This window comes from Canis lupus, chromosome 8 (genome assembly GCF_003254725.2).
Source record: "Canis lupus dingo isolate Sandy chromosome 8, ASM325472v2, whole genome shotgun sequence".
Classification (NCBI taxonomy): domain Eukaryota; kingdom Metazoa; phylum Chordata; class Mammalia; order Carnivora; family Canidae; genus Canis; species Canis lupus.
This window is the reverse complement of record NC_064250.1, coordinates 74,668,590-74,680,551: the sequence shown is the minus strand read 5'-3', so window position 1 is coordinate 74,680,551 and position 11,962 is coordinate 74,668,590. Positions and strand designations below refer to the sequence as shown.

Here is an 11,962-nt window from a genome sequence, read left to right as displayed (position 1 = left end):
ATAAAAACTGGAAGAAATAACTCGTGAGCTCAGCAAAAAATCAGTATATAAAATCAGCAAATAAAATAAAGATATATTCCTACATAATAACAACAAATTACATATACAAGATTAACAAAATAATCCAATTTACACTAGCACCTAAAATAAATATGTAGAATTAAAATTTACTAACAAGATGAAATATCTCCAGAAAATGACCTATATTGATGTGTCTTTTGAAATGCACCCAGAAATTAATAAATAACTGTGCTTAGAACTGCATATAGTTAGAGGGCCATCTACACAAATTGCTATAGAATTGTGGTGCAATACATGTGTTGGCTTTAAATACACGAATGTAAGTCTGGAGCTGGTTACATAGTCAGAGGACATGCAAATAGGGCCCACCCTCCACTGATTAATCCAGGCCAGTCCTGACCCTGCAGCTGGGAGAGGAGCCCCAGCCCCAGGATCCCAAGGTGACCTGATTCACTGATCAGGACACAACAGAGACAAACCACCATGGAGTGTGTGCTTGGCTGGGTTTTCCTTGTCGCTATTTTAAAAGGTAATTCATAGAGAAGCAGAGACCTTGAGTCTGTGAGTGGAAGTGAGTGAGAGAAACTGGGGATGTGGGACAGTTGTTTGACCAGGATGTCTTGTGTCTGCAGGTGTCCAGGGAGAGGTACAGCTGGTGAAGTCTGGGGGAGACCTCGTGAAGCCTGGGGGGTCCCTGAGACTCTCCTGTGTGGCCTCGGGATTCACCTTCAGTAGCTACTACATGAGTTGGATCCGCCAGGCTCCTGAGAAGGGGCTGCAGTGGGTCGCAGATATTAGTGATAGTGGAGGTAGCACAGGCTACGCAGACGCTGTGAAGGGCCGGTTCACCATCTCCAGAGACAACGCCAAGAACACGCTGTATCTTCAGATGAACAGCCTGAGAGCCGAGGACACAGCCGTGTATTACTGTGCGAAGGACACAGTGAGTCGAACTCAGTGTGAGCCCAGACACAAACCTCTCTGTTAAGGGGATCAGGACCACCAGGGGGTGCACACTCCTCACCACTTCTGTCTTGAAGGCCCAGGAGAAGGTGCAGATGGAAGTTCTGGGCAGGTTTCCTGTCAGGATCTGGGATTCCTCTCCAAGGAGCAGATTTCCCCAGGGAGTTATCTATGCAGATGATATGTGCATACCTATTCAGTCTCTGATTTAGACACATCTGTTTTTTATATGAAAACAGCTATTATGCCATGCACAAAAGACAGCGATTCTTTTTTTATCAATAGATTTCACAGTAATTTTATTTTATTTCTTTAATAATAAATTTATTTTTTATTGGTGTTCAATTTGTCAACATACAGAATAATAGTGCTCATCCCGTCAAGTGCCCCCCTCAGTGCCCATCACACATTGACTCCCCACCCCCGCCCTCCTCCCTTTCCACCACCCCTAGTTTGATTCCCAGAGTTAGGAGTCTTTATGTTTTGTCTCCCTTTCTGATATTTCCTACCCATTTCTTCTCCCTTCCCTTCTATTCCCTTTCACTATTGTTTATATTCCCCAAATGAATGAGAACATATAATGTTTGTGCTTCTCCGATTGACTCATTTCACTCAGCATAATACCCTCCAGTTCCATCCACATGGAAGCAAATGGTGGGTGTTTGTCATTTCTAATAGCTGAGTAATAATCCATTGCATACATAAACCACATCTCCTTTATCCATTCATCTTTCGATGGACACCGAGGTTCCTTCTACAGTTTGGCTATTGTGGACATTGCTGCTATAAACATTGGGGTGCAGGCATCCAGACATTTCATTGCATCTGCATCTTTGGGGTAAATCCCCAACAGTGAAATTGCTGGGTTGTAGGGCAGGTTTATTTTTAACTCTTTGAGGAACCTGCACACAGTTTTCCAGAGTGGCTGCTCCATTTCACATTAGATTTCACAGTACTTTTAGTTTACATGATAATAGGTTATAGTAGGCATGTAAAACATAAATTACATAAACTGTTTTTCTAGATTTGTTTATGCAGGTAGAAACGTTGTAATCATCTTATATCTTGAGTACACTGCACACTGTGGCAATCAATAAATATGTGAATTTGATGAGATAGTATAATAGAAAAGATAATTTGGGGGATAGGTAAATGTAATGATTCTAGAAAACGTAGGCTTATGCAACTGGTTTCATAAGAAGGAGTAATACATGCTCTATTTATTTGGAATAAAAATGCTAGGACAGTGAATAACTGTATAATTTAGCATAATGGTGACATTGTATTAATTTGCCTGCTATAATAAATTTTTTATACAGTAGTATGATTTGCACTGGTACTATAATATTGAGTAATCTATAGCCCTTATTGAAATTTCACCAGTTTTCCAAATAGTTTTTTTTTCCTGCCCAGGATCCAAACTAGGATCCCCAATTGCATTTAGTTGCTGTTTTCTTTTTTTCTGCTAACCTATGGCAGCTATTTAAGTCTTTCTTTGTCCTTCATGGCCTTGAAACATTTCATGAGTACTGGTCAGTTGTTCTAAGAATGCCTCTCACTTTGGGTTTATGTGACCCTTTTGGCATGATTAGATTAAGGTTTTGTATTTCTTGGGGATATCACAGCAAAAATGTGGAAGGAGCTTCAGTGTCCATCAAAAGATGAATGGATAAGGAAGATATGGTATATGTATACAAGGGAATATTATTCAGCCATTAGAAATGACAAATATGGGGATCCCTGGGTGGCTCAGCAGTTTGGCACCTATCTTTGGCCCAGGGCATGGTCCTGGAGTCCCGGAATGAGTCCCACGTCGGGCTCCTCACATGGATCCTGCTTCTCTCTCCTGTGTCTCTGCCTCTCTCTATCATAAATAAATAAATAATTTTTTAAAGAAAATTTTAAAAAAGTGACAAATACCCACCATTTGCTTCAACGTGGATGGAACTGGAGGGTATTATGCTGAGTGAAATAAGTCAATTGGAGAAGGAAAAACATTATATGGTCTCATTCATTTGGGGGATATAAAAAATACTGAAAGGGAATAAAGGGGAAAGGAGAGAAAATGAATGGGAAATATCAGAGATGGAGACAGAACATGAGAGGCTCCTAGCTCCAGGAAACAAACAGGGCATGGTGGAAGGGGAGGAGGGTGGGGTTGGGGGTGAATGGGTGATGGGCACTGAGGGGGCACTTGGCGGGATGAGCACTGGGTGTTATTCTGTATGCTGGCAAATTTAACACCATAAAAAATAAATTTATTATTTTCAAAAAAGAATCATAACTAACAATATATATATAAATAAAATAATAAAATAAATAAAATAAAATAATAAAGTAAAATAAAATAAAATAAATAATAAAATAATAAAATAATTGGGTGAACCAGAATATTTATGTAATCTCAGAGCATCTCTCCAAATATAGTTGTTAGTTACAAAGGGAATAATAGTAAATCTACAGTGGAAATACCCAACACACATTACCTTGATCAAGAATATCCTGAGAGAAAAAATATATCGTGTATCCCCTGATATGATACATTGTCAAGAACACAACGTCACTTCTGTGATATTGCTAAGACATAGATTCTTGCAGTTGCTTACTATTTTCCCTAAATACCAGTTAATTGCAAATATTTCCATGTACATTACCTAAGCATTTCCCCGATCCACACCTGCAATCATTGTGCATCACATGATCACCCAGCTCAAAGAGAAATTTGGTAGAAGCAGTATAAACTCCATGTTGGACATGAGGCTGCAAATGCATCAAATATCTAAAGCAAAAGAAGACATACCCCTAATGGGGTCAATATCTTGATCCATGCACACAGCATCCATGTCAGTGACAGCCTGGGAAGGAAGCAGTATTCACAGCAGGATGTTCTGTGGATGTGGAGTCTGAACATCAACACACACACACACACACACACACAAGAGTATGAAAACGTTTTCAGCTTCATCATTGTTTCTGTTAAAAGCAGGGAGGCCTCTCAGCAAGTCAGATATGTTTGGATGGAGCCAGGGAAAGACACTGGCTCAGGGTGTGTGTTGAGGGAAAGTGGTGATGATGAGGTCCTGATCAAGGAGGGGATTATATGGAGTCAGTTTCCCACCAGTACCCACCAGTATCTGGGGAGGGAACTCAAGAGCGCTTGTTGGATTTCCCATGGGTGGGGCAGGAGGAGAAGAGGGAGGATTGGAGATCAAGGAGACAGCAGGTAATACTCAAATATATGGTGTGATGACAAATTCTACTATACAATTATGAAAACTGAGAGAACAAAAGTGGAGGAGGACCTTCCACCTGCAGGGAATAACTCATGGATCCTTCAGGTGCTGATATCAGCTCACTGTGTGAGTCCTCTAACAGCCACATGTTGGAACCTAACGTCCATGTGATGGGAGGAGGAAGTGGGGCCTCAGGGGACCACTTAGGTCAGGAGGTGCATTCTCATTATGGGATCAGGGCCTTTATACACCAGGACTGGGAATGCCTCCTGCCCTTTGGCCCCATGTGAGGCCATCTGTCTGGGTGTATGTCATACAATTGTTATTATTTTTGCAGTAGTAATGGTTGAGTTTTGTGTTCCATGAAAATCACCTCACTGATGAGTGACAAAGAGAGAAAGCACTTATCACCATGTGACATGGGCTTCAGGCAGGAGTTCTGGCAACCTCCCCAAGGACATAAATGCAGGAATATAATTGTCATGAGTTATATGTCTCCCTACAGTCTATGTAACTCCATTTTGGATGGGATGGGCTGCTGGAAGTCTCGGTGATGAAAACAACCCATTCAAGGATGGAAACTGCTGGATCTGGAGGCAGAAAAGTCTTGTCTCATTTGGCAGGGTCAAAGGGACTGACATGAGAAAACCAAATTGAGCTGGCTCCAGGCAGGAAACTGGAATTGAATTCCTTAATCTTGGAATTTTCTCTAAGTCTTTATCTTCCTCTGTGTGTACAAATGCCAGTTATAGATCCTGCTACAACTATAACAGTTTTATGAAGAAGAGGTCACATAGGGTCCTGGGTCTGGATCTTCAGAGAGTGTCTCTGGTGTGTGCTGCATGCACTGTGCTGTACTGTTTTGGTGCCTCTTTCCTTCAGGTCTGGCATCTACACACGCTATCCCTGCCTGAAGTGGGCAGTGTGTGGTCCTTGGGAAGAATGTGATGAGTTTTAACTGGGTGTGCTCTGCTCAGCTCGTTAAATGAGCCATGAAACTACCTCCACTAGAACTGGGGCCCTGCAGAATTCTCTGGTCAGGAGATGTGGGTGGGCAGGGGTGCAGCCACTCAGAGAAACCATATGGTGGTGCCTCAAATAGGTAAATGTAGACCTCCCCTGTGATCCAGCAACTGCCCTACTGGGTATTTACACTAAGACTACAAAAGTGCTGATTAAAAGGGATACACGCACCTCAATGTTTACAGCAGCATTATCTACATTAGCCAAACTATGGAAACAATCCCAGTATCTGTCAACTGATGAATGGATAAAGAACATGTGAGATAGATAGATAGAGCTAGATACATAGGGATTTTACTAATCAATGCAATGGAATTAAATCTAACAATTTACAAGTATGAGGATGGAGGTAGTATGCATAATGCTAATTGACATGCCAGTGAGAAAAAGAAAATACTGTATACTTCGAGTCATAGTTTGAATTTAAGAAACAGAACAAATGAACAAAGAGATTGATGCAGAGATCAGGAAATAGTCCCTTCAATACAGAGATAAAAACTGATAGTTACCAGGTGGGAGGAGAGTGGGGGATGGGTGACCTGTCAGATGGGGCTTAGGGAGTGCACTTGTCCTGATGAACACTGGGTGATGTATGGAATTGTTCAATCAGCATGTTGAATACATGAAACGGGTGTTACACTGTATGTGACCTCTACTGCAATTCATTTTTTTGAATGTTCATAGCAGCTTTAGTTGTAACAGCTAAAACTCAGAATCAGCCCATATATCCTTCAGCCAATGAATGGTAAAACCAACAGTTTACATCTACACCATGGGATACAACTCAGCTATGAAAAGAAACAAATTATCGATACACACAACAAATTAGATGAACCTAGAGGGAATTATGCTGAGTGAAAAAAGCAATCCCTAAGGTACATTGTGTATGATTCCAATTTTATAACATTTTTGACATGAAAATGTTATAAAGATTAGTGGTTTCCAACAGTTAGGGAAGTGAGTGGTATTGTGGTGACTGACTATAAGAGGATTGCATGAGGGATACTTTCTATAGAACAGTTCTATGGCTTAGTTGTGGTGCTGAGTACACAAATATACACATGTGTATAATTGAATAATACTTAATTACCACACACGTGCACACACACAGGAGTGTCTACTGCAATTCAAATAAAAATTTAAAAGAAGAACTACAACTGGAAATTTTAAACATTGTCCTATGTTTCATGCATAATTCAGGCAGTTTTTTCTATTAAACAAAGCTGGTAGTATTTAGAGATTCACTAATTACCACTTATGTGAAAATGAAATTTAATAATCTATTAAAAAATGGAAATTCTGGACTTTATACTCTAACAATTGGTGTAGCGAAATGTAGGATAAAATTAGATTATTGTGCAGCCCGGGTAGCTCAGCAGATTAGCACCGCCTTCAGCCCAGGGTGTGATCCTGGAGACCCTGGATCGAGTCCCATATCAGGTTCCCTGCATGGAGCCTGCTTCTCCCCTGCCTGTGTCTCTGCCTCTGTGTTTGTGTGTGTGTGTGTGTGTGTGTGTGTGAGAGAGAGAGAGAGAGAGAGAGACAGAGAGAGAGATGAATAAATAAATAAAATCTTTTTTAAAAAATGTAGATTATTAAGGCTTCTTTTAGTCCAGCTCCTCGCTGGGGCCCCTCCCCTTTAGATGCTGTTTTATTTTTTTCCATGTTTCTACCTTGGTAGAAGCGCGAACTGTTCTCACTGTAGCATTCCTGCTGTTCTCTCTTTAAATCTCAGGCCGAATTTGTAGGTATTCAGGATGATTTGAAAGTGATCTAGGTAATTTGGTGGGGACAGGTGACTTGGAGACCCTACTCTTCCGTCATCTTGCCCCTCAGAATCTTGTATGACTTGGGAGTAGATGGCTTATTCTTAAATTTTTGCTTTGGAATATGCATGTGCTTTAACTCCTGCCTAATTGTCCTGATGTTATTTGCTTCCTACATGAGGGATGAAAAGGATATACCTTGTAAACATTAACATATTATCTGTATCTCTACTCAACTCAATTATATCAATAACCCTGGGAGCTCTTGCAAAGGCCCAGATGATATGTGACCAGCAATACAACTCTGGTTGGTTCCTGAGCCTCTGAGCCGGCAAGGGCTGACCTTCATAACAGGTGTTGTGGAATCAATGAGGTTCTGTTGTAGGTGCTTCAGGGTGACAATTTCCAGTGCATATGCCTAACAGTACTGTGCTTTACACTTCAAAAATTTTAAGATTCACTCTGTGTACTATTTCTAAAATAAAAATAAAGCCGTTTAACTGACAGAAAATCTACCGTATATTTATAAATGTCTTTTTTAAGGTTTCAGAATAATTTTTTAAAGATTTTATTTATTTATTCATGAGAGACACAGAGGTTTCAGAATAATTTTATGATCATTATACATTCAGGAATAAAGAGAAATTTTGCCTCAAAGGACATAGCCAAAGGGATCTAATTAAACAAGTCTCTCTTTTTGCATTTTATCATTTTATTAATAACAGATAAACAACATTGGTTAACTAAAATATAGGGACTATCAGTGTGGTGTCCCATGGGCTAGACATCGATCCAAAGCTGCCCATACTAGATCATCTGTGCCCACACCTCACGGGCAGCCTATCCAGGCATGGTCTCCCACAACCTGCCTGCGTGGGGTCATCCTGAGCTCCTGGTCCATCCTCGTGCACACAGAGTGCTGCTGGATCTGCAGAAGTCACAGACAAGTGTCAGCTGGCATTCCCATTCACCTCCCTTTCCTCTGTAGGAAACAATACTGAGCTTGGGGATGCCTTTTTACCAGGATCTGTACCCCGGTCTCCACCACCTGACACCACCCATGGATCCCAGCACTGGCTCCTTGGGAGAATTATCAGACCAATGACAATCTCGTTAGTGATTCACAATGAGAATAGTTGGGAATAAGTGTGGAAACCATATCAGATTTTATCTTCAAGGGAAGAAGACCTTCACTTTCACTATCAGAACACAGATCAGAGGTTTATACCAGAGACAAGATCCCAGGAATGACTCCTTCCAGGAGAAGTGGGTTCCCTGAACTTACTGAAAGAGGCTACATTTCCCATCCAATAGAACCTATGGCAATGAAACACTTGGAGAGAAACAACTCAGAGGCTTGATGGCTCCACACAAATGCTAGGGACCTAAAGATTGCTGGTAAGAGACACCCTGTGGATACCCCTGGGTCTAATCACATTCACTGTGAGGATGGTAATGGGTTCTGGCAGACATCCCAGAGCCAAGTTTGTAGGGATGGCTCCCCTCTCCACTGACAGGTGTCCTGCATCATCCCATCAGGCCTGCAGAGAACCAGGTGCACACCAGACTCAGGTGCAATGACAAATTTAGGGACCTTTCCTTGTTTATATGGCAAAGTCTCTCTCTGACTCATGGAGTTTTCCTTCCATCCATGTACACGTATCTGAGTTCAGTTAGACACACAGAACCAGAAAGAGACCTGGAGTTTATAGAGGAAAGTGGCTTCACTTGGTTATGAGGTTTTCCCTGCCCAATTCACAGAGTGAAACCACTAATGGATGTTGAGTCCTCAGTCCCTCGCATCTGGAGACATGAGATGGACAGAAGGTGAATGTCATTCAATCCCCCAATGTCCAGATCAAAACTCCCCATCATGGTGGTAATATCAAGATCTCTGAAATTATCAACCATGACAATCTGTTGGGCCACAAAGTTATCAACCACAGACTCAACAATGACCTAGATAAATACAGTCCATACTCAGACATGCAAATGTTCACCTTATTCTCACATGGGATTGACAGTGACACACATTGGCATCACCCTAAATGGCAACCCATAACAGTAATGACCCAAGGCCAAATTTTACCTACATATCATAATTTATATCTTCCAAAATCTAATCATCTAACTCAGGTATGGTGATATTTGGGTACCTACTTTTGGTGTAAATCCTTTTCTAGGAGGTGATAGATCTATGAATCTAACACACACACACACACATACACACACACAAAACTGGAAACAGGGCTGCCCCGGTGGCCCAGTGGTTTAGTGCCACCTTTAGCCCGAGGTGATCCTGGAGTCCTCGGATCAAGTCCCACATCGAGCTCCCTGCATGGAGCCTGCTTCTTCCTCTGCCTGTGTCTCTGCCTCTCTCTTTCTGCATGTCTATCATGAATAAATAAATAAAATCTTAAAAAAAACTGGAAACACCAAACAAAATGCAAAAGCAAACAAAAAATAAATTAAAAAATAAAATAAAACACAGATCACCTCCTTATGAACACAATTCTCCACAAACATTAAAGAACAGGTGCTGGCATTTTGTTTCAGAGGAGGTAAATTGTAAGTTCAAAAGGCATCACCAACACTAAGCAATGAACATCCATCTGGGCAACATTCCACTAGGATCAAGGCTTGAGAATGTTCTGAATCTCAGACTCCAACTACTGTGCTGTTTTTTTTAATCTGGTTCAACCCTTCCTTTTCTTTGAAGTTGGTACATGTTTGAGGCAGAGCACTTTATCTGCCTGTTTCAGTATCATTTGTGAGTCCAGAAAGCATCTTTCATTTTCTTCTCACTTTTATGGAAGAAAAAGTGCTTCTGTCTCTTAAATATGCTAAGGAATACTTGATACAAGATTCCTGGAAACCTCTGAATACAGTAAGGGTATCTGGATATTTGTAAGCCAGGAGCAGAGTGAGGAGGCAAAGATGGGAAATAAGTAAGGGGAGACATTCTCTGAACAGGAGGCTCCATGGTGCTCATGCTGCAAAGTTCTCTATGTTGATTGTGGATAAAAGAGAAGGGAGGAAAACAGATCCGTGAATGTCTGCTGGGATCCTGGGATCCAACATGTGGACTTGGACCATCAGAGGACACTCACACTCACCAGAGAACACAAGATTGAGGGATTTCTTAATCCAGGGAAGGAGTTAAACAGTCGTCTCCTCTTAGGGTCTTAGCATCATGCTCTGAAAACTTCTTCCATGATATAAACACTGTGAAGTGTTTCTAGAAGGGATAAGGTTCCTCTTACACTGCTGGTGGGAGTGACATTGGTGTAGACACTGTGAAAACAGTATAGATATTCCTACTACAGTTAAAAATAGAACTACTGTATGATCAAATAGTTGTGGTACAGTGTATTTACCCAAAAAATAAAACACTAATTCAAAGAGAAGTTCACATCCCTATATTTATAGGACCTGTTTGTGCTATAGACAAATAAGGGAAGCAGCCCAACTGTCCACTACTGATGAAAGGATGCAGAGATGCGGGACATACACAAAGAAGAATGAATCCTTGCAATTTGCAGCAAAGAGTATAGAACTAGATAGCGTGTAATGTTAACTAAGTCACAACAAGACAAATACCGTATGACTCACTCATATGCAAAATTCAATTAAAAAACACAAATTATCCAAGGGGAAAAATTTATTGAGACAAACCATGAAACATACTCTTCAATATGGAAACATACTGTTGGTTAGTAAAGGAGGAGGTGGGAGGGCCCAAGTGACATAGCAGACCTGGATAAGGGAGAGCACTGGTCCTAGGAGCAGTGGGGGATGGATGGAAGTGTCATCACTATATTGTACACTCAATATCACATGGCGAGTTAACTACACTGGGGAACATGGTAAATGGATGGGGATTGCATTGAATGTGTAGACTGCTCTGCATAGCAGAGGCATCTTAAAAATATTTATTCTTTCATTTCATGGGCATGGTGTATTTTCACTTTCTTTGTGTCTTCTTCAGTTACTTTGGCGAGTGTTCTACACTATTTATTGATAAGCCTGTGTGTTTTCCATTGCACATGCACTCTTGATTCTGGAGGATTAGTTGATCATAGAGTTGATTATCCATTTCTGGCTTCTCTACTCTGTTCCATTCATCTATGTGTTGTTTTGTGCAGGTACCAGGTTGTCTTGATGATAACGACTCAGTAATACAGCTTGACCACCAACATTGTGATGTCCCCCTCCTGAGGTACTTTGATTTTTTCAACATATTTCTACTTATACAGCTTTTTAAGAAGTAAACTGAGGAAGACACAACGAGATAGAAAACCATTGCATGTTTATGTATTAGAAGAATAACTATTGTTTGGACACCTGTGTTGCTCAGTGATTGAGTGTCTGCCTTTGGCTCTCGTCAAACTCAAGGTCCTTGGATGGATTCCACAATGGGCTCCCTGTAGAGATCCCGCTTCTCCCTCTCACTATGTCTCTGCATCACTCTAGGTGTGAATAAGAAAGTTATGAAATAATTTCAAAAACAGGAATATTTTTAAAATATATGCTACCCAGAACTTGCTATGCAGTCAATGCAATCCTTATCAAAAGATTATAGACTTTCTTTACAGAGTTAAGACAGACATTCCTAAGTTTTGTAGGCACAGACAAAGATACTAGTGACACATGAATCCAACGCTGATACTCTGGCATTTTCAGGCTGCATTTGTTGTGTAAAGAACCTTTTAAGCTCCCTAAGCCAGTCAAATAAATATTTGTTGGGATTTACTCTTTCTCTGTTTCAAGAGAGGAAAACCATCCTGCAAATCATGGTAGGGAACAGGGCTCAGAAGGCTCTGCAAACAACCCTTGTCATCTGCTCACTCATTCACTGACCAAAACCCAAATCCTGGCCTTAAATATCCACAAACACACCATCGTATTGTCTAAGGGCAGAAGTGCTGCCTGCTGTGGTCATTGTATGGGTGTTGT

The 11,962-nt window shown here is 41.0% G+C and overlaps 1 gene segment (V, D, J or C); it reads left to right on the top strand.

Moving 5' to 3' along the window:
• The first annotated feature begins 373 nt into the window (after positions 1-373).
• LOC118355617 (immunoglobulin heavy variable 3-23-like) lies at positions 374-1,024 on the top strand. The segment is given in 2 exon segments: positions 374-550; positions 654-1,024. Coding segments are annotated over 2 exon segments (402 nt in total).
• The last annotated feature ends 10,938 nt before the right edge of the window (positions 1,025-11,962 follow it).